At 35.4% G+C, this 26853-nt stretch overlaps 1 protein-coding gene across 4 annotated transcripts in view; it reads right to left on the reverse strand.

The window, feature by feature from the left end:
- The window catches only part of SPAG9 (sperm associated antigen 9), a 114534-nt gene that overhangs the window by 14912 nt on the left and 72769 nt on the right, over window positions 1-26853 (reverse strand). For all 4 annotated transcript variants that reach the window (XM_039846360.1, XM_039846361.1, XM_039846363.1 and 1 more), the window contains 17 exons: window positions 21233-21290; window positions 20197-20349; window positions 19651-19702; window positions 17538-17668; window positions 15841-15897; window positions 14591-14764; window positions 13395-13524; window positions 12503-12592; window positions 12093-12260; window positions 11479-11650; window positions 7786-8004; window positions 7313-7508; window positions 6046-6171; window positions 4732-4812; window positions 3966-4033; window positions 1796-1944; window positions 684-855 (listed from right to left, as the gene is read on the reverse strand). In XM_039846360.1, the coding sequence (XP_039702294.1) occupies window positions 684-855; window positions 1796-1944; window positions 3966-4033; window positions 4732-4812; window positions 6046-6171; window positions 7313-7508; window positions 7786-8004; window positions 11479-11650; window positions 12093-12260; window positions 12503-12592; window positions 13395-13524; window positions 14591-14764; window positions 15841-15897; window positions 17538-17668; window positions 19651-19702; window positions 20197-20349; window positions 21233-21290 (2196 nt within the window). The remainder of the gene's footprint in view (window positions 1-683; window positions 856-1795; window positions 1945-3965; window positions 4034-4731; window positions 4813-6045; window positions 6172-7312; window positions 7509-7785; window positions 8005-11478; window positions 11651-12092; window positions 12261-12502; window positions 12593-13394; window positions 13525-14590; window positions 14765-15840; window positions 15898-17537; window positions 17669-19650; window positions 19703-20196; window positions 20350-21232; window positions 21291-26853) is intronic.

The raw sequence follows: 26853 nt of genomic DNA on the forward strand, positions 1-26853 counted from the left end.
TTCCCCCAGCCCTTGGCAACCACTAACGTACTTTCTGTCTCTACAAATTTGCTTAATCTGGACATTTCATATAAATGAAATCATATAACATGTAGCCTTTTGTGTCCAGCTCCTTCAACTTAGCACAGTATTTTCAAGATTTATCCATATTTGCAGCACATATCAGGACTTCATTCTTTCTTATGGCTGAATAATATTCCACTGTACAGATACAGCACACCTGGTCCAGGCTATTTAGATCCTTCTGGTCATGTCACATAATATCACCTCACCTAAAGGCAGGACTATTCTGAATATGTAAGTGGAAGTATGTCCCAGTGATACTGCACATTGGTTACTATGCAGACAACAGACCGCAGTGAAAACAGGGAGACATTTAGGAAGTTCATGGTTATCCAGTGGGGAGAGAATGGTGGCCTGGTCTACAGAGGTAGAGGCAGAGATAGAGGCAGAGATAAAGATATTTTCGGAGGCAGACTTGACAGTTCCTGGTGATGGATTAGATCTAGGAAATAACAGATGAGTCAAAAATGATCCCAATAACCTCAGGGAAGATGAAGCATCTGCCTGACATTTTCAGTGATAAGAGCTCAACTCATTTATTGGTTCTATCCAGCATTTGAGACCATTTGAAAATAAAACATTTTCTTTAAATGACAAAAACAAATGCTTTGGAAGCTTACCTAACATTTTGCTTACATAAGGCTCAATGTCCACATCCTGCAGATGTTGATAAGTGTGTGCATGATAGAGACGGAGTGTGGAGTCCAAACGAATGGAGACCCACACACCATCACCCACCCATGCAAGCTGCCGCACTTGGCTCTCCTTCCTGGGGTGTGCATCAAATGATTTCTAGGAAAGATTGTTCAATCATAATGTTACTTTTATTAACACAAAAATTTGGCAGAATGCATACTGAATGAGGAGCATAAATATTGTTTACTAAATATGATCACTCTTATATACACAATTGCTTTTATCCTCCTGCAAAAAAACAAAATGAAAAACAGAGAACTAGAACTAAAAGATGTTGGATTTCAACACTGTATAAGGATATAGACTTATGAAAGCCATACTGGCACATCCATGTAACAGTATTCAACAAAAAGAGTGAATTTGACCTCAAGATTCTACATGGTTATAGAGAAATACATGAAGATCTTATTTATAATTAAACAAAAGGAACCTACATTGCTGTGTGTGTGTGTGTGTGTGCGTGCGCGCGTGCATGTGCATCTCTGCATGTAAGGAATAGATAAACACCAAATGGTTAACTTTGGGACTGTTAGGTAAGGGAATGAGATTTGGGACCAAGGGAGAAGGAGACCTTTCACCTTAAAATTTTCCTTTTGTAAGTTTTTCTTTTTTAAAACAATTGGAATGAATTTATTGTATAGTAAAACTTTTTTTAAAGAAAGCAATGCTAAGAAGTTTTTATTTTTACAACAAATTCCCACTGCAATATTATTTCTCCATCTTTAACACATATATGGATTTGCCTACATACACATGGCGTGGCAGAGAACCGTGTATTCAAACAATGCATGTATGCATCTATGGATACTAGATGCACATTTAAACATGCATGTTTTAAATCTCTTCCTTTAAAAAACTTCCCACCCTCATAGTCAAAAATGGCAAAAGAGGTAAAATAACGCAGAAAGCTATATATCACTTAAGTACCCTAAAACACAGATTCATAAAACAATTTCTAAAGAAGTTTAAAATAATTAGTCTTAGAATCCTCAGGAAGCACAAATTCAGTAAGTACAGAAAACATGGGTTAACTTGCCTCTATTTTCATGGCCTTTGGCTGAACCACGTAGATTTTGTTCCTATAGCCGCACCAGACTTTGTCATGTACCACAGTCATGCATCGGATGGAATGGTGAGGCCGTCCAAGATCTAACAGGTGATAGTTTGACAAATCCCACTGCCCATCTTTAAATTAAGAAAATAGATAATTACTTGAAGCACACCACCTTTTACTCAATTTTAACACAAAAAAACATTATGAAACACCCCCCGAATACTATGTATTCAGTACATCTTTTATTTGCAGAGACTGAGTTCTCTTATTCTATAAACTGTAGAGTTGAAAGAGACCTCAAAGGTCATCTGGTCCAACCTGCCACCCGATACCTGGGTCCCCATGCTCTCATTAGCAGTGGTGTGATAAATCAGTTATAAGTTATCTTTTTATAATAATATTTTAAGGATTGAAATAAATTTAAAGTTATTTTTAGGATATCACCTCTCTTGCTTGCATTTTGATGTATTTTCTTGAGTAGCAGTCAAGGGTAACTCACTGCTAACACTTCAGGAATCATGTATACTATATAATTTTTGTGATGACAGAAATACAAATGAGAAGAAACCACTGGACGCTTGCTTTGCTTTGTAGCTTTGCTTGAACAATTTCAGTGAAAGAAAACGTACTGCCTCACAAAGCAGCTGTTCCAATTTCAGAAAGCTATTAACTATATTAAAAACATTCCCCATACCTAGCTAACGTCTGCCTTCTTGTATGTAATTGCCCATTAGTCTATAGTTTTGCCCAACGGAAACAAAGAATAAATCCAGTCCAATCTCTTTGTTACTGCCTGCCGTATGTCTTCTACTTTCAAAACCAAGTGTCCTTGGCATATGTTTTGTACATTTCATAGTTTATGTTTATGGCCCCTTCGTCCTAACTCTGCTTTGTCCGTGTCTATTTAATGTTGTCTATCTACCAGAGTGATGCAAGATTATCACCAGCTCTGTTCTGGACACTAATTTCTGATACTTAAGATGTTAACTAACTTGTACTGAGTTTGTAGTCAACCTTTACATAATTCTCACTCTTCAGACATGTCTCCTCCATCTTACTGTTCTGAACCCAAATGCAGGACTTTACATTTATCCTTATTAAATATACTTTGTCTTTTCTGTCAATATAATTTTGGATTCAGTTTACCAAAACATTTACTATTCCACTTTTTCTAGGCTCTACACTTACTAGCTGAATGACCAGAAACAAGTAACTAAAATACTCTATGCCTCACTTTCCTCATCTATAAAATCAGGATGACAATAGAATCTTCTTCATAAATTATTATGAGGATTAAACTCAGATAAAGTCTGTAAAGGGCCTAAACAAGGTCAAACAGAGGCCTTTTACTCTTTTTGTTATGTAGTTAGTCATTAACCAGCAATCTCTAGGTACCAGTCAGTTACAAAGCCACCTTAGTACTGTATCATCTACCTCACATTTCCCCAAGCACAAAAGGATATGAGACTGGGGAAAAGCCTTGGCTAAAATCCAAATTTAGTGCACCTATGTTTTAATAATATTTTCCTGATCTGATCTACCCACCTAGCAGGTAGGAAATGAAGTATCACTTTTGGGTGATACAGGTACCAAGGAGTTATGAAGTGTTACATGCTTAATTCCCCTAATTTAATTCACTCAAAGCAGGTTTCCTGACCCCCACCCCCCGCCGTCTACAGATGGTAGAAACACTGGTATGAAAGAGAAAGAACAGAAATAATGTGACATGAAAGTTATTAAACCTTAACCAATTAAAAATTCTTTTTAAATACTTACCAAATGTAAGTGGATGCAAATTATTTTTAAAATAAGGGAAAAAAAGAAAAACATACCCTCTCCTAAATTTCTCCCAACTGAAAAAGTATATGAATGAAAAATGTCTCCATATCACATTATATAAGAAGACCATGAAATGCTAAACTACTTGCTCATTATGGTAAGCATATTTTCACTGACATTATACCGTTAATGCATACCTCTAGGCTGGCACTCACATGTTTACTCATCTCATAAGTTGTTAGTATTCAGTTTAAACCTTTACTCTTTCTCCTATTAAGCATCATTTCTTCAAAACATATGGAGTTAGTCTGCTTGAAAACACTTTTGCAAAGGAACAAATAAGTGCACATGTAATATATTTATAAGAACTCACCAACTCCTCTGTGAAAGATTGCAAGGGTGCCATCTGCCAGGGCCACTAACACAATTCCTTTCACATGTCTGCAAGCAGGAAAGAAGATTTCAGAACTCTCCATTTGGGAATACAGAAGGGACCACATGCTACTGAACTAGTTCAGAGGCTCTCAGAGGGCCAGTATATGATAGATAAGGAGTTTATATCAGAGCCTGAACACTCTTTTCTTCATTGAGAAAGTCTTGCTATGAAAATGTCAACTGAACTAAATAAATAGCATGTGTGGTAACTCAGGTGCTCACTTTCTGTCTCAAACTCCTGGCCCCATTGAAGACTATTGAGAAAAGGTCCACAAACCAGACACAAACCTTCAGTACAACTAAGAATCAGCTCTGTGACTTAAGAGACAAACTGATTTTTGATAGTCAACATATAGAAAAGGAGTAGTAAATGCCTCAATCAATATATTCACAAAGTAAAAGGAATATTCCAAAACAAAAATAAATAGGTATTCATTGGTTTTTCTCCCCAAAGTACTAAAGAACTCACAGTATGGTAAGGAATCAACCTGGCAAGTTCTCTCTTCTACTTATAAAATTTGCTATTTTACTTTCTAGTTGGTTTTCAATCTCACTCAACTTCTCTAATTCTATAAAGAGGGTACAAAAAAAAAATCTGGATATTGATTTAGTCATTTAGAACATCTTAGCTTTAACAGTCTTAAAATCTAGTTTATATCAAAACACATATTTTTTAAAGGAAGAATTTCTAAAATAAAACTTACACAATACTGAGAATGGAATCTTTAAGTTTAATAGAATGGAGACATTTCCTCCACTGGGCTACAGATGAATGGACATACAAACTGCAAGAACAAAATCAAGACTGGTAAGGCAAAGAGAACATCAAGTCATTGCTTATATCTAGTAACAACCACGAAGTTCCTTCAGGAGGAAAGAGGTACTAGTAACATACAAATTTTAGGAAAAAACAACATCAAGAGTGAAGGCAGGCCTAAGGCAAAGAAATAAGCTGCTTAAACAAACGGAAACATATGAAGAATGAAAAGCCAGAACTAGAATAATGCAGGGTCAGGTGGTCTGAGGTTACCCCATATTTCAGAGTCCTTGGCTAAAATTTATTTTAAAAATTTATTTTACTTTTCTACTAGACTGAATTATAGCTTTCTGATGACAGCACGGTCCACAACAGGGAGTGGCAAAACTGGGCTGCAGGACACATACAGCCCGCCACCTGTCATAGTACTGTCTGCAAACGAAAAATGGTTTTTACATTTTCAAATGGTTGGAAAAATCAGAAAGTATTTCATGACATATGATATCTGTATGAAATTCACACTTCAGTATCCATAAATCAAGTTTTACTGCAACACAGCCCCACTGATCCATTTACATATTGATACAATAGCTGCTTTTGCACCATAACAGCACAGCTGAGAATCATATGGCCCAAAACCCAACGTATTTCTTATCTGACTCTACATGGAAAATATTTCCTAACACCTCATTTTATAGTATTAGACTCCCATGGAAAAGGTACGCTAGTGACCTTGCCTAATCTTCGGAAACATACAATTTTATAAAACTCCCCACACTGCTAGAAAGTGAATGAACCATGTAATGTTAGTTATCAGCTCCTAAGCTTTCAGACTGGTTTTCCAAGTAACTCTACTAAAAAATTATATTTGGATTTGGGCCTTTCTGAAGCCAAATACATTAGTTTAATCCTGGGTATTTCCTGAACACACTCAAGCCTTCTATGTACGCATCAAAAATTCTGTTTCTGTGCGGTTCGGGATCTTCTATTTCTGGATCACCCAGATTTAAAATTTTTATTTACCTCTTCTTCCAAGAATATTATATAAAAGGAACACTGTGACAAAGAAACATATGGTTCACCATTCAGAACCAATGTAAGTCCAGTTTATGAGGTAGTTGCAACAGCTCAAAATTGTGTATATAAAATTCTTTACTTTAATATGTACTTTTGTTTGTATTTATATGTACCACATTTTACTCTGATTTCAAAAGAAAATCTAAAAGACTAAAGATACTATATTAAAAGCGTTGGCACCTACCAGCCATTCTGAGCTCCAAGCCACATAGTTGGTAAAAGGCTACTCATTTTCTGGGCTTCTTCTCTCACCAGGTCTTGTTCATTTGGCAATAATGATATTTGATCTTTATACACATCTGAGTCATTACTGGGAAAGGTGAGACAAAGGGGAAAAAAATCTGAGTATGCTTAGATAGTTTTCAGGGATTGATCATTTCTATATTTTAGTTTACATTTTAAGAAAAAAGTAAAATTCCAGAAGCGCCAAAGTTAAATGCTTACATTAAATATTTCAACAATTATACCAGAACAGCATTAACGTAGTAGGAGGCTCAAAGTGCAGAAAAGGGAGTTAAGAGATGACAGTGAAATATAGCAGTTAATATCCAGACTATAACTATGGCTCTCCCTTAGTTATTTTGAATTTTATGAGTTTCTTCTCGGAGGAGAGAAGAGGGAGAGATGGTTTGTTTTAAAACCACACACAGAAATAAGGGTAAAGTATAAGGAATTTTCTAAAATAAGATAATAAGCTGAACCATGCTTGCATTCTACCCCCAAATCTTCTTTCTTTTAGACTGTCAGAGCATACATAGTAAAAAGATATAACTGGGCTATCGAATAACAAAAAGACAGATGAAGGTACTAATTCTAAAAAGATGACTTTATTCCTTAAATTAACAAGTAAATGTTAATAGACACTTATTTGTTTTATATACTAAGAGGAAGAATTTTCTATAAGGCCTAGAGTAGGCAAGAAAGAAAATTAAAGAATTCAGTAAATGGGCCTATGTTAACCAACCTTTTAAAGGAAGAGTCTAAAACAAACTGTTTCCTAATAAAATGTTTGCCAGAAAACTAAATTCAAAAAAGTCATTCAAGCTCACATGGAAAATTGAAACAATGGCCAATTTCACTGATAGCTAGAGTGGGAGAGAAAGTAGGGGTGGAGATTAAAATGGCAAGAGTTATTAATAGAATGGAAGATGGTGAGTACAACAATTAAAAAAATACCAGAGGAGAAAATGACCAGGAAGATTTTGACCAAAATATTTTATAGACAAGACTTTCTTCTTAAGTCAGAAGGAAAAGAAAACAAATGGGAAAAAAAATATCCAGAGAAAATAAAGTAGAAGGAATAAATGAAGGCATAGTGGGAATAAGTAATAACATCTAAGTTTGTCACAACTACGCCAATCAGTAAGAATAGTTTGCCTGTTTGAAATTATTTTGGTTTCTATTTTGTGTGTGTTTATCTGATTTCCTAAGTTGCTGACCCATTAGTATACCTTGACTGATACACTGGTGAGAGGTCTTCTGGGATTTGAACTCCCAAAGGATCTGTAAAGACGTGCTCTGTGTACACGCCTGTTTGGGAGATGTCCACAGTGTCTTCAGCTGACCCTGCATTGCCTTCTGTGGCTTCAGTTGCTTCTTCTGCTGTTGGAACATTTTCATCAACCTCACTACTTTCTGCTTCCATTTCTAAAAAATACATAAAACATGCTAACCATTCTGAGTTTGAACTTCTCTCCCAATAATTTCCTCACACAACCACCCACTATAGAATTCCAGTCCACCTACCCCCTCCTACTCCGCACTGTATCATGAAATTGAGAATTCATGATTTCATTTAACTGTCATGACAGCATGTTTCAGGTCTTCTATCCTTGTTACTTTAAGATCTAAATTAAGTCCATAACAAGGCATCTAGGAAAGGCTCAGATTCTGTACAGATGGTTTTTAAGGAGGATTGCTATACCTGGTGGTTTTTCCATCACTGGAGAAGCACCGTTGGTACTAGGGGAAGTGGCAGCTGCTGTCACACCTTCTGCTGAACAACCAACCACTGTGATGCCTCCCAACAGGCTGTCTGTTTCTGCTGAGCTATTGCTTGTCATGCTTCCACACAAAGATGCTTTATCTACCTGTCCAGATTCTGAAAGCTCTTCTCCTGCAGGGTAGTCTGTTTCTCGTGCTCCTGAAAAACAGGACAAACCTTCCTTGAATGCTAAGGAAACTCATATAAATAGCATTATTCCATAAAAGCAACTATAGGGTTAAAAATAAGTGTGTTGGTGAGATAAATCCTTATTTTAATATACTGCCAAGATGGTAGCTTTAAATTTTATTTAAACTAACCTTCAGAAAATGAGTATGTAGCTTTAAAAAATTAGAACACTTCTATTGATATAAGCACAAGCAAACATGAAAATGTCAGAAATGACACTTCTGTTTTTAATATGAGCTCCTCATCAGTCACCTGATAGTTAAAAACAATGAAATCAAATTACATCTGACAAGTTAGCAAAAATATTTTGCTATTTGAAATACAGACTTCTATCCACCACTATTAAAAATTAATCAACTGGAGGGAAAAAAAATGGCGCAGAAACTCTGTTCATCCCTCTGGTGAGCAAAGAAAGTTGTGACGAAAACAAGGAGCAGCAGCAAGGAAAAATCGCTTGAGATCTAGATGAACAAGCCATAAAACTAGGGAGAAATACAAGAAATCACCCTGTAACGGCAAAAGGTAGGACAAGGCGAGGACAAGGCTGAATGAGACCAAGATAGAGATGGAGGCTGGGCAGTGGTAGATGCCTCTTAAAGGGGCTACATCCGCGAGTGGATTTTCGTGGTGACGGACCTGCTTGCTCTGAGCACCAGTGCTGATTTGACTGCACACAGTGGGCACGAGGGACTTACAGGGAAACATTGTCAGAGTGAGGGCAGAGGTGAGACTCGCTCTGTAGAGAAGTGCAGGCGGTATCCACTGTTTCCTGTTGAGACCTCCCCACTCCCAGTGTGTAGACACAGCGCCGCCATAGCCATGACGTCATCAAACTGGATAACAGATGTCACTCCGTCCCTGAAACCCTGTCTCCCCCAACTTGCGGCCCCACCCAAGCCACATCCAGGTATATCCTCAGCGAGTCAGGTGCTCCTTGCTGGGCAGCACCTAGACTCACACTGGAGGCAGCTGGTCTCAGTTTCTGGTGTGGCCTTTTGAGGCAACTATAAGCACAGCTTCTGTGGATTGCTTGCTGAATCTTAACAGGTGGTCCTTGAGGGATAGAGGCTTGGGCTAAGTTTGGCTTATAGCTGAACCCCTCTCAGGACTGTGCCACTGGACGCCTACTTCACAAATCCACACTAATAAGACCGGGAGACATAGGAGCTTTGCTTAGTACATAGAAATAGACATGGAATGGCAGGCAAAATGGGAAGACAAAGAAGCAGAAACCATATGAGAGAACAGAACAGAGATCCAGATATAATAGAGTCAAGTAATCTAACAAATACAGAGTTATAAAGATGGTTATAACTGGTTATAAAGATGCTCAATGAACTTTTAGGAAGTGTAAATAAATTCAGTGAGAACTTCATAAAAAACATAAAAATGGAAATGGAAATTATAAAAGGGAACCAGTCTAAAATGAAGAACACATTATCTGGGATGAGAAGTATATTAAATGGAATAAATAAAGGAATAAACAAAGTGAATAAAGAAGAGGATCAAATGCCCTATCTAGAAGATAGGAAAGCCAATCAGGACACTCAATCAGAAAAAAGATGCAAGACTATAAAAATAGTTTAAGGAGGTTACTGGACACTATCAAGGCTCCAAATATTTGTCTGATCGGCGTAGCCTAAGAAAATCAAGATGTTGAACAGCTGTTTGAAGAAATAATGATGGAAAACTTCCCTAACCTGGTGAAGGAAATGAACATAAAACCCCAGGAAGCTCAGAGAATTCTAAAAATCAGGGATCCAAAGAGGCCCACACCAAGACACACCATAATTAAATGCAAAAGGCTAAATACAAAGAAAGAATATTAACAGCAGCAAAAGAAAAACAAATAATTACTTATAAGGGAACACCCATAAGACTGGCAGCTGATTTCTCAAAAGAAAGTATGCAGGACAGAAGGAAAGGCTTGGCAAAAAATATTTGACAGGATGAAGACCGAGGATATACAATCAAGAATAATTTATCCAGCAAAGCTGTCATTTAGAGTTGAAGAACAGATAAAGAGCTTCCCAGACAAAAATAAGCTAAAGGAATTTATCACCACCAAGCCAATATTACAGGAAATGTTGGAGGGACTTCTTTAAGAAGAAAAAATACAAAAAACTCACTTCAGATTAAAAGACACACACAGAGTAAAAGGAACGGGATGGAAAAAGATATTGCGTTGATGGACCTAGGAGGTATTTAAGTCAGACAGAGAAAGATAAACACTATATGATTTCACTTACATGCGGAATCTAAGGAACAAAAAGAACAAACAAATCGAAAACAGACTCACAAACAGAGTGAACAATTTGGTGACGGACAGAGGGGACGGGGGTTTGAGGGGCTGGGAGAATGGGGTGAAGGGTTAAAGAAGTACAAATTAGTAGCTGATGGTTGGTCACAGGGATGGGGAGCACAGCATAGGGAATGCAGTTAGCATTAATATGTTGGCTAGGTGGAGGGTCAGGGGAGGGAGGACTCAATTGGGTGGTCGTTTTATGAACTATATAGATGTCGAACCAATGTACTATATACTTGATACTAATTAAATAAATTTTAAAAATTAATCATCTTAAATGTATTCAGTGCCTTAAGATATTTAAAAACTAAGCATTTACAGTATAAAGATAAATCTCTTCATTTTTTTTAATTTAGAAAGCTCTATTCTTACCAACATTTGAAATTTTTATTATAGTCAATATACACAAATACAACACAAAACTGGCATTTTAACCATTTTTAAGTGTAAAATTCCATGATTTTACAATGTTGTACACCCATCAAACTATGTCTAAAACTTTCCCATCACCCCACAAAGAAAATCTGTACCCATTAAACAGTAACTCTCTGTTCCCCGAGCCCCACCCCTGCCTGCTCCTGATGATCTCTAATTTGTCTTTATGATGATCTCTAATTCTGTCTTTATGAATTTGTCTAGTCTAGATGGCTCATATAAGCGGAATCGTACAATTTTTGCCCTTTAGTGCCTGGATTATTTTACTTAGCATAATGTTTCCAAAGTTAATCCATGTTGTAGCGTGTATCAGAATTTCATTCCTTTTTATGGGTAAATAATATTCCATGGCATGGATAAATCACAAATGCCTTGAAGTTTTATATCAATGTTTTAACATCATGTAATATTTAATCCAAAATTTTAGAGGGCCGCACCTTACTAATCAATCTAAATACCCCCTTGCCCTGTGCCTCCCAATCATCTTCTAATATTATCATTGTTTTTTTTTTCCACAACTGAAAATATCTTGTTTAGTCATTTGTTCCCAATTTATTTTTGGTCTTCTCCAACTAGAACTAGAACATAAACTCCATGAGAACATAAACTCCATGACAGTGGTGTATAACTGTATCTTCAGTAACCAAATTAGGTCCTGCAGAGGAGGTGTGGACAGTGGGAAGTGGGGCACAGCTCACTCTTACCTGGTACACTTGCTATACACAGAACATGAGAGTTGCAAACAGTGAAACTGTCTAGGATGTTGCCTGGTTGAATAGCATCAATAATGATAACTTTTGTAGCTGAATGAGTACTGGTACAGATCCAGACTAGACTAGATAATTCTTCTTGATTTTTCAACTCCTTCTGCTGTTCCTGCAGAGGCAAAGCAAGGAAAATGAATGTTTGGAATGATCTATGTGTAAATATCCAAAAGGCTGTGCTATCACAGTCAAGGGCAATACTATTTCAAGTTTATTTCCTGATTACTTGGAAGGCTGAAAATACAACTGCCTTTCCATATTAACCAGCATACTAAACACTAGCAGTTAAAGCAGATCAGTGACAAGAACATTCTATTATTGTGATTGTGACAGCTGTTACACAGATGCATGTATTTGTCAAAACTCTGAACTGTACCCATTTCAAGTATACACTTTACTGTATGTAATATATACCTCAATAAAATTGATTTTAAAAAGAAAGAGTGAGGAGTAAGCAAGGGCATACTGATTCTAATTAGAAACAAGTTTTGGACCAAAGAGCTAAACTAATAGTCCCAGACATCAGGAAGTCAAGTAACCGCGCACACACCTACCTTAAGTTCCTGATCTAGCTTGTCTAAACTACTCTGAGATGCACTTCGCTGTTTACTGCCTTCTGTATCCAAACCAGCAACATCCTTGTAAAATACACTTGCTCCAACAACAGAACCACCATCTCTCGTCTTCCCACCAGATAAATTGACTCCAACAGCACACCACAGCTTTTTGGGTTTAAAAAAAAGGTATTAAGTCACTTTCTCTCTAAAAATGCTTAGAATTCTTCACATTTTCTTTAAAAATTTAATGATTATAAATATAGATCTTTAATATTCAAAGTATTCCAGTCTAAAACTACAAAATAAATAATAATCTGATCCACAAAAATAGAATTTAACATTTTTGGTTTAGAAAAAATCCACCCAGATTTTAGGATGTATCTCCTTTAAGTTCAAAGTTACTTTACCTTCATTGATGCGTCTTTTTCATCAAGAGGTCTGAGATAGACAGGCACAGGTAAATTTTTCATCTTATTTTCCCCTTGGCCATTGGTTACCTAATAATTGGGGAGAGGAGAAAAAGACACATTGCTTAGCCTCATCAAAAGTGAACTTACAGAACCGCTGGAGACATGGGCAAGCTCTGTTGTTACATATTTACTCTTTGAAATCAAGTTCATTTTGTCATTCTTATTTGAAAAATGAGAAAATCGAATGGAAATTAGAGAAAATAAACAAGCTGCTATGGGAGCTCAGAAGAGAGACGCTAATTCACATCTGTGTGGGGGAGGGAAAAGGGTGGGGAGAGAGGCAGGGAGGGAGGAAGGGAGGAAGGAAGAGGGAGAGGAAGAGGGAGGAGAGAGAGACAGAGAGACAGAGACAGAGAGACAGAGAGAGAGAGAGCGAGAGAGAGAGAATTATGAGCTGAGTGTTTTAGGAGTAGGAAATATGGAGCAGACTTGTAAAGTTCCTGAAGACCTAAACTGAGTTTTAAGACAACAGCTAGAAAGGTTCCATGCTAATGGCTTCTGAAAACTTTTAAACAATAGATGCTGTTTGTAAAAAATGAAATCTTCAAATATTAAAACAGCTAGGCACTTCAAGTTCTATGTATTCAGCTACCTCCCATTGACCCCACTCCCTCCTTACAAACTCAAGAGGCATTTCTTGTGAGTTCTAGGGCTCTGGAAAATAACCTGAAAACCACTATCCTCAACACACTTCTCTCTAAATGGGTGCCAAGTCCATACAGCTTGAAATGAGCAGGTTTGAGGTATATATTTCGATTCCTTCACGCCCAGGCATCCTCCTCTCCCCCTGCAATTCTCACTAGATTCCCTTACCACATTCACACGTTACCTGTTTGTACTTTTGAGGCAGACTCCAACCAAAAGCCTGCACTCTACCATCTTCCTTCTGAACGTGTGCCTTTACCTGACGATACTGTTCTCTTTTTTGTTCTCTGCGTGAGGCTAAACTAGCTTCAGTTCTAAAAGGAGAAGAAATGTCCTTTTTTAATTAAGTGACTATAACAACACCTCTCCCGCTAAAACAGCAAAAATAACCACCAAAAAAATTACATGATTTCAGATTAGTTTATCTCAGACTAAAATTCCTCATTTAAAAGTGTTATATTAAAACTGATATTGTTGTTTTACAGAGAATATAGGTAACTTTAACAAACGGCCTGTTATATTATTATGTTGAATCACCAGCCATCAAATTTCTATCAGGTTTCAGATTTTGGCCATATAAAAAGGAAAAATTCTTAAATATTTTTGGCTCCTCCTTTCTTTTTTGTTCATTTAACAAATATTTACTGAAATTTTTCTAATGCCAAGGAATGTGCTAGAAGTGACGTAAGATGAATAAATCAATGTCTTCTTAGGAAGATAATACAGGTTAACTTTTGGATTTCACTAAATTATTTCAGAAAACAAAAAATGTAAACTGACTTGGTAAGCTTTAGAGCTGTGGAGTGAAATACTATGAAAATGATTTTGAAAATAATTTGTCTTTCTCTGGGCCATTTAAATATTTCTGAGCTGACTTGCTATGTATCTCATAGTTAACAAATCTATCTCTGTGTCAGACACTTTACAGACATTGTAAAATTTAATCCTAACACTCCGAGATAGGTTATCATACTCATTCCTTAGGCAGAGGAAATGGGGCTCTGAGAGGTTAACTTGCCTGGATTCGTGTACCTAATGAGAAACAGAATCAGGATGGAAAACCAAGTCCTTCTGGCACCAAAGGAAGTGTTCAAACATTTAGGATAAAGGCTTACATAGGCCTTTAACATTTTGATTAATATTTATCAATGTTGTAATACCAGCAAAAAAAGACATTAAAAAAATTCCTTCTCTTTATGAAGACTGTGAAATGCAATTTTCATAAAAGGTGTTGACTACAAGTAATTAAGGGTAGCCAAGTTACAGAAATAGTTTATTTATAGATTTATCTGAACTCTTATAGCTGATCTGATAAGCTGCAAGAATATTCTGAACTGTTAACTTATTTAGGGCAAAATCACTAGTCTGGAAAATACTTACTCTTCGCTAAGGAAATCAAAAGCTTTGGACTTATCCCCAGGGAGCTGAGATAAGGTGCTGCTTCTTTTCTTGACAGAAGGAGTAACATGAGAGGTGGGTGCATTATACTTCAGATTAACAGGTGGTTCAGGCTTCTTAGTAGTATTACTTGAGGAGCTAAAAAGTCGGCTGAAACTAAAAAGAGGTAAAAAAGTTAGCAACTGAGTGAGAGAGAAAGAAAGAAGCAGAGAGAGAGAGCTTATTACATGCACTGTGAAGACAATCCATAAATTCCCACAAATTCTGGAGTGCTTTTTCTTACATGGCAACGAGTTAGAAACTGGCAAAAAGATTTTTTTTGTAGTCACACAGTGCAGTCTTAGCAATAACTCACAGCCAAACGTAGTCATTCAGGAAAGAGAAACTATTGCTTATGCTTGCAGATCTCTGTTCTTTAATTAGTAATTCCCATAACAAAAGGAAGAGGCTCTTAAGTACAGGGAACTTCTCATAATGAAGACATAAAGTAAGATGGTTTCTTTAGGCAGCTCCTACTTGGTGCAATGTAAGAGCGATGGTTAAGCAGCAACGTTATGGCTGCATGGTTTGGCAGGAGCCTAGTACGCCAATTCTAAAAACAGTCATAATAAAGCACTAGAACACATATTACCATTTTACCACACAACCTATACATTTTATTAGGCTCAATTTAAATAATTATTTTCACATCCACTCAAAAAAAAATGGCAACATTTCTACTAAAAAGCAGATTCACCAAAAGGGGTAAGCATTAAGCACAGTATATGCACAGTACTTCTGGCATGAATATAATTAAAGCCCAAACAGACAGACACACTACTCAAACCCCACAAACACTAAATTTGTAATCCTTGCTTTATAAAGTTCCTTACAATCATACAACCAATGGACCAGTAACTTATTTAATGGGGATCCAGGTAATTATCATCTCTATGAATAATTCCCCATTATTTTATTTAATTTAGCAGAGGATTCCGCCAAACGCATAACCAAAACGATGCGGCTTACGACAGCATGATTTTTGTCCTCAAGAACAGCCTTACCGAGCTGGCACACTACATATCAAAAAGAAAAACTTCAGTTTAGCTATATCCTCCAAATTAAAGAAAGGGAGGAAGGAAGGGAGGGAGGGACTGAGGAAGGGAGGGGACACCAAATCATTCTTGAATATAAATTTTGACTGTAATCTTATCTCAAAGTGCTAATGTCTTTATGTGTTTTTAGATACTTACAACTGCCAAATGCTTGACCTTTTTTTTTCCTGCATGGCTGGATTTTCTCTTGATGCTCTACATTAAAAAAGAAAAGAGAAAAAACGTGTTATCAGTGAGGTTTTCTAGCTTTCTATCTGAAGAGCCAAGGACCAAAGTTCACGAGATATATACACAGAGGAGAGTCAACAATTAAATTCAGCAAGTAGTTACTTTGACCTACCATGTGTCAGTCAGCCTGCTAAGGCTACAACTAAAATAAAGTGCCATCCCTTCTCCAAAGAGCTCACTCTACTGATAGAGACAAAATTGTTACCTGTGCTGGACAGACAGCCAACATGCCTGAATGTTAATATTTAAAATTTTTTATTGAAGAGAGATCCTCCAACTCTCCCTTTTATCAAAATATTGCCTTGTAAATCCCTATTTTTACATAATGGTCTCTATCACCTTACATTCCCAGCTCTCACAAAGTGGCTTGTAACTTTATTGTTCGGATGGGTCATTTTTCACAGGACTAAAACTTTTCCATCACTGAAAAGATGACCATGGAAGGGGATAAACTAAATTGACAGGTAATTCAACAAAATTTTAGAAAATAAGGCATTCCAAACTGATTTAATATGGTGGTAAGGATTCTGCCATCACTATGAGAGCCGACTTTTCATTTTTTAAGACTAAATTTAAAACATCTTTTAATTCGGTGGAAAAGTTAAAAGTAAGCTACCTTTCTTTTCACCTGCTGACTACCATTTGGCTGCTAGAATTAAAAATAGCAATGAAAAGTGGAACCTGCCTATATGCCTCAGTTTTTAAAATATTTTTTCATTATTTATTTAATAGCCAATAAATGCTAGTGTTAAGAACACATTTCTTATGACATTGGTTTCTTTATCCAATCAATAAAGATTAGAATACTGATCTCCTTCCACCCTGATAGCTATAAGCAATTACAATTTTAGCAAATTGTAAATATTCTATACAAAAGATTCTAGTATGACATTGGTTGAGGGTATATAAACTGGTAAATAAATTATGTAAAAAAATAAATGATGTAATCATAAGAAAGTAAAAGTTGGAGGTTAGAAAATATGTTCATCAACTTTAAAACAATGTGTCAGTGTTGGTAAATCTAATGTGACAATCCGCAATCAAAAATATGGGCAAATTAGGGGGTAACTAATTTACAAACTTTTCATGAGCTCTTCCTAAATTAAAGGAATACCATTACTGAGAACAGGACTGTTAGACGGCAGCATTAGAAGTGAGATTTAAGATCTGAGAAAGATCTCGATGGAAGTGGCATTTTGCATGAACAGTCAGATGGAGGTGGGAGAATTCAGCATGAGTATTTTACAAGACACTGAGTAAAAATGATTGTTTCCTATGTGGTATATGAAAGTCTTAGCTTTTCCTGACATTATTGCAAAAGTAGTGTCAATTTCTATGTTCTTTTGAAAAATGACCATCATCCCTCAGTAATAACAATTGTATTTTAGAGATTTTGGGAACATTATCCAAGAGCCCTTACCTACCCTACAGGCACCCACTTAGATCACATTCTGTTACTAATTCCAAGTGTTATTTTAGAAAGTCTCTCCTAGTAAACACAGCAAGGGGCTTGCACTTCCAAAGCAGGACTCTAATTCCGAATGAAGAAATATTCAAAACTAGGAAACAATACTAGAAAAAACACCAGACGTATTTCTCATACAAACCGAATCATCTCCGTCCATCGAACAGCTTCCTGAAGCTCCATCAATCTCTCTTTATACTGGTTTCTCTCCATTAGAACACGGGCCATTTCTACTCTAGTAAACCGCTTCCTCTGGGCTGTGGGAATATCACTCTATAATGAAAAGAAGACGACAGATCACTCCAGGAGCCTATGTCTGTTTTGGTGTTATCTCAGACTTAAGCAGAATCTTTTAGCTTTTAAACATTCCTTAATTTCTTATGGGATGGATCACTTAAAGAAAAAAAGTCTTATAAAAATAAAATCAATAAAGAGCTTTACATAATTACTTATGACTGAAAAGAAGTAGATAATTTAATTTCTGAATATAAATACAGATATTTGAACATAAATGAAATACAGAGTAGCGCAAACTTTGACCTAAAACCAAAAAAGTTAACTGTTATCTATATAGAGATTTAATATGCTCACCTGGAAATGTTGCTCTACCAACATTATTTTAAATTCATGTTCTATAACAAATGCTAGTCATTCAGAAATTACAAGTTAGTTCCAAAAGGGCTTCATTTATCTCAAACTACCAATCCATATGCACCCAAGGCCAGTATAAAACATTAATTAACTTATTGGCTAGGTATCAAGGTACTCAACTATAAGAGTCACTAAAACACCAACAGAAATACGAGATGGAGACAACCACATTAACTAGACTTCTTCTTAGGGAGAATAAGGGAAGTTGAGTATGGGAAGACCACAAAGGGGTATGCTCAAATCAACTTCCTTTTACTGCTGACTTCTAAAGGCTCTTCCGGAGAAAGGCTGGATTAATTGTAAAGCTTTTGTTTTGCTGAGTGGAATATGCACCTTTTGGATCAAAGCTGAAAGGTTTGGAACAGTAAAGAAAGAGACCGAGCTTAGACCTCAGCAATCTCCTCCTCTATCCTTACCACAGAACTTGGCTTCTCCTTTAAAAAAAAGCCAAAGGATGACGAATGATTAAAGGACTCGCAATACAGCAATCCCACTACTAGGTATATACCCTGGAAAAACCAGGAGACTTGTGCTATAATGTTCATATCGAGAGCTACCATAGTTTGTGGTAGTAAAAAGCTAAGAACAGCTTAAATATTCATTAATTGTAAAACAGATACATAAATCGCAGTATATTCATATGAGATATTATAAAGCAGTGAAATGAATGAACTATAGCACTATACTAAAACACAGGTGAATATCAAAAACATAATAATAAGTAAAAGAAGCAAGTCTCCAAGACTAAATACAGTATAAAATGCAAAAACAATGAAAATTAAAACATACTTTATACAAACACAAACATGAAGAAAAATTTTTTAAGGTGAGAAAATGCTAAATACAGAACAGTAGTTTCCTCTGGGAGGGAAGAACACACAGTAGCTTCAATGTTTGAAAATGTTCTAGATCTTAGGTTGGGTGGTGGGTTTATAATGTTAATTTATTACAATGTTAAGTTACTATTCACAACTTACTTGTGTTAAATACATTTGTATGTGTCAAATATTATATTAAAAAACAATTAAGAAGTTGAAGGGGCACCGACTAATTATTCTGTCCAGGACAGCCCTATATCTCAAGTCTGATGCTTGACTACCAAACATCTGTTACAGGAATGATAACCTAGCTACCAACAGAATAACTAGTATGCTAATAACATTGGCAAGAGCTCATATTTATTGTTTTGTATTTAAATATGTTGACAACAATATGAGCTAGTTGCCTAGCATTGAAGTTCTAGACTTCAGCTTTTTATGTTTAATACTATTAACCAATTATTACTAAAGTTTCATATTTCTAGGTCAAAATTTCAAGCAAAACAAAAAACTCCAAAATGTCCAGTTGGTCCTTGAGCTTGAACACACACACACACGGGTCCGAGCACAGAGCCACAGGGGAAAAATCAGCACACCACATGCAGCTACAAAGCTCTGCATCTGGATACAACATAAGCTATCTTATTCAGGACCAAAGACATGTCTTCTGTTTTGTTTTGTTTTTTTAATCTTTATACTATTCTATCCAAAGCTTAATTATCAAGATTCCCCCAAATACCAAAAATGTGGTAAGGTAAGAAAAAAGGTCCAAAATTATAAACCTACATCATCATCATCTTTTGCTTTTTGCCTTGCATCTTCGGCTTCTGCACGAGCTCTAGTGAGAGAAAAAACAAAACATAATGTGAGTTGAGTTCATCTTTTCAAAGAACAAAAGAATAGGTCAAAAATTTTAACCACCACTTAATGATTATTTTTCTTTTTCCAAACAATTTATTAAGCTGCCTTCATTTAGAGGAACGTTATCATAGTACTGTTCTCAGGAACAAAAAAAACACAAACAAAAACAAAAACAAGTATTAAAGAAATCTGGGCGAAGGAAAACAATGAATGTTTCTAAATTCCTTATTAGCAATATTTGAACAGTTCTTTCACATTGTGACAAGCACAAAAAAAATGATAATACTCAGAAAATGGAGGGGCCTGCTCACAGCAGAAGCAATCAGCGGGGCACTTTACCCTTTGGCAGGCAGCTCTTGCCACTTCCTGACTTGAGAAGGCTGAAGGCATCAGTCTCAGCATTATATCCATAAACCTATGTGGCATACTTGCAAAGACAGCGTGGTTTAGAACACCATAGTGAAAACTTACTTCCTCAGCTCTTCCTCCAGTTCTTTGTTCTTTTCCTCCAGCTTCAGTTTGGCTTGCTTTACAGCCTCCAGTTCCCCTTGTAGCACATCTTTCTCACAGGTCAGTTCATCTACTTTTGCTATCAAATCATTCTTCACTACATTCAACGCATTTCTAAAAAACACATATTTCAAGGGCATCATTATAAATAAATAATCTTTCCATCTTTTAACTTATTCTTTCGTAGATGAAAGTAACTACACAATCTTAGAGCTGAATAATTGAATACTTCAAAGATATTCTACCTGATGTTGTTTGTAGATAAAGGAAAAAAGAAACACAAAGCAACGGTCTATTACCTAATCAGTAAAGTAATATTAATCTTTAAATTGATCTTTAATAACTAATGAAGGAAAAAGTCTAAACTGGAAAAAAAACTGAAAAAAATAATCTAAAATCTACTTCTTTTGGGGTATAACTGGCATAGGACCTCATTACAACTGTATTCTATTTTGAATACACACACACACAGATGTTCCAAAGTTGCTCTGACACAGCAAATTAACAAGGGGGCCCAATCTGCTTTTCCGCGCGAGTCAATCTGCCCCACTAAACAAGACTCCAATGTGTTTGAGGGCCCAAGACCCCATAAATTATACCTGAGAACCTATGGAGAAGAGCTCTGAAGAGGTGAGCTAGGTATAGGTCAAAACACTTATGCACAAATAAAAGAAGCCCCAGGAAAAGAGGAAAAAAAACCCACAAACATCCTGGAGAGGGACCAGAAAACGCATAAACACACCTAGAATATTAAAAGCATGGATACTTGTAGAGTGGAAAGGAAACGAAAATCTCTGCAAACAAATGAGCAATTAAACATAAACATCAGTAAAATTAGGTCCTATGACCTATTTACACATGTGTACATACAAAGGAGGGGAATGAGATCGAGTAATGAAACTTCATTAGTGTTGTGCTGAATTGAAGAAATATTGGACTTGGACAAGAAGAAAATTCAGTGTCTCTTGTTCTTTGTTAAAATTTTATACATACTTACTTGGTTTCCAACAGTTGTGTATTTTCTAATATCAGATTCTCGACTTCACGGCCCATTCCTAGAAAAAGGATAAAAACTTTGAAAATAAATTTATCAAAAATTATATGAACTTATAAGCTATAATTGCACATTTTATTTTGTAAATTTTATCTGTCCTTTAGAATTTTCATTTTGTCTATAATTTCATTTGATATATGTGTACTTGAGTGGATTATAAAATTATAATTATCCATCACAAAACAAAGCTAAAGATTTTGTTAGCCAATTCTTTATAACCGTTAGTCTAGATTTTCTAACATAATATTTCAAAAGAATCAGACTTTTCTGCCAAATAGTTTAAAAGGTAGCAGAGGAAAAAAGGATAGCATTAATATAGATCAGAAATCTTTTCCAAATCACAGTTGGTATTGTTGGCTTTGGCCTAAAAATTAGGCCCAATTCATAGAGAACAGGCAGAAACAAGGCCAAAGGAAGACGGAACCCCAATGCAGATGAAACCTTACCAAAGAAATTATGGTCTTAAAGCCCATGCATTCCATGTAAAGCAAAAACAAAGAACAAGAAATGTTTTATGTAAGAAACAGAGTGAAAATAGATCATTAATCTATAAAGTTTTATGCATGACATGAAAAACATCTGGAATCACAATGCTATGATTTAATGCATAACGATGTGCAAAAGGACAGAAATTACAATGATTTTCTTTATTCATAAGGATGTTATACCTAAAAAAATGCTTCTGCATAATAAAGTTAAATATAATTAGATTGAAAACCCCAAATCAACAATATAAAGTTTCCTTCAAAGTGCCACTTCTGAAATGATGATGTTCAGTTGTCACTTCATATAATTGTGTTTAATAATTTAATGAGTATTATAAGGTAGGCAGCTAGAGCATCTGATACAAGATCTTTAGGGAGAAGAAAATTAATTTGCTACTCATAAGAAACTGAAGAAATAAAAGAACATACTAAGGAACATATCTCAAAAAGTTATCAAAAAAAAAAAAAAAAAGCAAAGCAAAACAAAACCAAAAACCCACTACTTACTTATCCTAAGCTAATGTTGAAAAAAATCACATACAATGGAAGTAGTATTCATAACCCAGCTAAATAGGAAGAAAATATTTCTAAAGAAAACTACATAAGATGAAAGAGTTAACTTATTCCCTTATTTTTAAAAAAGGTAATATTTGGACTTATATTTTCTCTATATCATAATTATTTCAAATAGTCTCAAAGATCAGGGTACTTCTATCAAGGAAGAATGAAATTTAAGAACTAGTGCTTATTTAATTTTCTATGTATGTATTGTCCAAAACCTGAAAATAATAATAATAAAAAAAACTAAAAAAGTTTCCATATTCCAATTCCAAAATGAATTTTGGCAAGATATGTTGAATCTTTGCTTTAAACACTAATGTTAACTTCCCAATGAAGCTACAGTCAGAAGAAATAAGGTTTAGATTGGTTTTAAAAAGTATAATGACTATAGTTGCTACAAACTCTAAGGCATATAGGAAGATAAGCTTAAAAGCTGAAAATATATGCAGGGCAAAAAAAAAAACAAAACAAAACAGTTGAGCAGAAAAAAATTATGAGAAAGCACTAAATGAAAACAGCAGCCAAGAACACCTCATTTAAAAAGCAGTAATTTTAAAGTATTTAAAAGCATACACACCAGAATACTCTCCTGGGTAAGCAGCCCAAGAGAAAAACGAATGAGAATCTCAATTAGATTGTTTTTAGAAAGAGCTATGCTCATTTATTTCAAAAAATGGGAGAGGGAAGACAATAAAATTGAAAAGATGTGGAGAAATCATTAACTAAACATAACAAAGTGTAAATATTATAAGCACAAAAAAATGAAATATGTACTATAAAGGAATCATATCCTATAACATAGTTTCTAAAGTTTACACATTCCCAATGAAGAATTCTCTTATAATCTAGCATATAAATTTAATATATCATCAATAGAATTGTCCAAAATTTTCACTATGAAATATATCAATAATCGCTAACTCATAACTATAAGAAAAACATAACTTGAAGTGGCTCTATTTGTATTTGAGACTTTAACCAAGCATAAATTTGAGTCTAATATATTTAGAAACTACCTATTTATGGAAACAAGCAAAAAACTGCCTGACAGTTTTTAAAATCACAGACATCTCTTTGGGATTTCAGCATTGAGTCCCAAGCTAGGTCCACAGATGGGCCTGTGAATGATCTGTTAATCTCTTGAAAAACTATGCACAACTTCATCTAGTTCTACACTATCATTTCTCCAAAAGTACATTGCTCTCTTACAAATTCTCTAGTAAAGGAGTTTTAACTCTAAAAGGTGAAGAATCACAGACTCACAGGTAAAACAAAACTTAGGACTATTAGGAATCTATTCACTTACTTGCTGAGCTATGAACTAAAAACTCAACAGTGAGCAAAAGACATAGCTGTTGTGGCCACACTGAGCTTATAGTCTGTTCAGGGAGACAGGTACATAAACAATTATAGTAAAGTATGAAGAGTGACATAATAAATAAAATGTAGTGCTATTGGAAAACATTTCAGGGACAACTAAGCTTTAACTAGGCTATCAAGACAGAATTTCCAGAGAAAGGTGTGCCACTGAAGCACAGGCAAGAAAGAGATAGAGATAAAGATAAAGAAAGGGAGCAAACCATCCTTTGTGATTGATTGTGAGGGAAGAGGGCGAGATCTGGGATAGAGGACTGAATGGGTGGCGAAGTTGTTTATTCATTGAGTTAGTGTATGTAGGTATAAGAACAGCCTGGGGGCCAAGACAATAAAGATGATGATAAACTGAGTGTTCGGCATATCAAGCATAAGCCCTACAAATCATCTTAGGTGTCTATGAGCTGGTTGTAAGTTATAGTCTGGGGCTCTAGAAAAAGATCTTGGAGATAAAATTTTGGGAGTAATTAGCCATGAAAGCCAAGGAACAACAAGAGCAAACCAGATTTCCCAAACAGAGAAGTAAGCCTGGGACAGGAACACTGGTATCTGAAAGACGAGCAGAGGAAGAAGAGCCTGCTAAGAAGACTGAAAAGAAAGTCAGAGGCAGAAAAGAATGCAGGAAAGTCTGATATCTCAGAAACCCCGCAAAAAACAGTTTTAAAACAAATGCCACTTGAGAAGCCATGTAAAATAACTGAAAAGGAACCGCTGGGTATAGTAAACAAGGTTGTTTCAGGCAAGGTGAGTGTGGGGGAGAATATCCACTCACTGCAGTCGGCTAAGATGCAAGCGGGCGTGTGGAAATCCTGCCAGTTAAAGTAGCCATGCTTTTAAAAGTCTGTTTTGTTCACTGATGTAGCACAAGCATCTAGGATACTACCAAGCACATAATATAAACCTTATTGATGTTGCTGCATAAAAGCATGACTAGAAATGGGAGAAAAATGAGTGACAGCGTGAGTAGCTACTGAAGATAGAGGGTGAGAAGAGGGCAGTATTTTTATTTTTAAATGATGAAGATATGAACATGTTTAAATGATAACAGGAAGTAGTAAAGATGGTGAAGTAGAAAATGTAGAAAATAACCAAGAGAGAGAAAATCCCAACAGAAAGGTGTATGAATGGATGACTTCCGACTTCTAGAATGTGGTCATGGGGAATAAGTGACTGAAGTGAATGGAGAAAGGGATTAATGAAAATAAAGTCAAGGGATGAGACGCCAATCAAGATAAAAGACAAACTGTGAGGCAGAAAAAGCAATCTAAGTACTGAGTACATGTATAACAATTATTATATCCTTTATATCCTTTATTGCTAGATTCGCAATACAATAGTAAAAATGAATGAGTTATAGAAATATACTATGTACTTATTTAGCAACCCAAGGTCAATGGAAGAACTTTGGGAAACAATGTTTTTAGTTTAACTATACTCCATTTAGTGAGTATTGCACCTCAATTGCTATTCCTGAATTGCATGGAAGAGAAGCCAAGAATAAATATGTGACTTGGAAATTACATTTACTATCTTTGACCAAAAAGTATTCATGAGGCATATTTTGCTACATGTATAGTAATATTTTTAAATCTTCTAATCTGAAACATTCTAGAGATAAATATATCAATATCTACAAGAGGGAAAACATAGTTTAAGTGAAAAGGAAACCACGATATCAGGATTTTGCTTTCAAACTATTTATTATGCTTAATTTTGACTTAAATATGGAAGCTTTCGGAAAATACTTCATTTAAAAGACCACAATTATTTCTAAGTACTGTAAGGCTTCTTAACTCTTTATTAAAAAAAGAAAGTTTGGACTACCATCCTCAAAAATTATATTTTTTAACATTAGATTATGAAGCAACAGAGTGTACAATCAATATTAAAAAATACTTTATTCTGGTTAATACAAAGGGCAGCATGAAGGAAATTTTTTGGGTGATATATATTGGTTCTGGTGGTGGTTACACAACTCTGCATTTGTCAAAACCCAAAAAATTCACCAAAAAGAGTACATTTTACTGTATATAAATTTGAATATAAATGTAAACATTTTAAAGTTCCATCTGCCCATCAATTTTGCCAGGGAGTCTGTTTCTTAAACCAATCAAATCTTAAAAGGAACTTTTCATGCATAATTTAATGTCAACTAAAGTCAAAGTATAAATTTAAATGTAAAAATGGAGTATTCTTTAAAAATTAATCTTTTTGCCCTCCTTGGAAAAAGCAAACTCATTAAATTTCTTCCTTAGACTTTAACAGTGGGATTATATGTCTAACTCAGAATAGTTTTATTTTTATACTTCAATCTTTTACTCAACAGACTGTGAGATGTTTGGACAGAACTTCTGTTTCCTTCAGAAAATATTTGCAATTGTCAAGGACGTAACTGGTAATCAATAAATTCAACACAGAGGCATAGATTTTTAATACCATAAGGTTTTCAATTTCTCTAAGGTCTTAAGTTATAAGAAAGGTACTCCAAAGCTATTTGACGTGAGTCAGAATCACGTAATTATTGTTGAAAGGAACTTTAGAGAGAGATCACCTAGAGCAGGAGTTAGAGCAAACTTTTTCTGTAAATGGCCAAATGGTGAATATTTTAAGCTTTTTAAACCATATGATCTCTGCTGCAGATTACTTAACTCTCTTGTTATATAGTGCAAAAGCAACTACAGACAATAAGTAAACAAATGAGTGTAGCTTTGTTCCAATAAAACTTTATTCACACACATAGGAGGTGAACTGGATTTGGCCCATGAGCAGCAGTTTGCCCAACCCCTGAACTAGAGTCCAGCCCTTCCATTTTATACACAAAGAAACTAAGGCCCAGAAAGGTCATGCTCTTTGACAAAGGTCACCAGATAAACAGTAGAAGAGCCAAATGCAGTATTTTTTCAAACCAGGTGTTCCTCCACAATACAATTCTAAAATGATTAATTTCCCATAGAGCTGAAACAGAATACTGAGTGAAATCTCAGAAAACTCAAGTGTTATAATTTCCTATTTAATTTAAGGTCAACAGAATTTAATGACCTATTTGAGTCAGGAACTAAATGTCAACCTATACATTTACACACACACACACTTGTCAAAACTCAAAAAATTCCTTGAGTGTAATACCGTTCTCAAAATATAGCA

The sequence above is a fragment of the Pteropus medius genome, unplaced genomic scaffold, assembly GCF_902729225.1.
Source record: "Pteropus medius unplaced genomic scaffold, Ma_sr-lr_union100, whole genome shotgun sequence".
NCBI classification, from domain to species: domain Eukaryota; kingdom Metazoa; phylum Chordata; class Mammalia; order Chiroptera; family Pteropodidae; genus Pteropus; species Pteropus medius.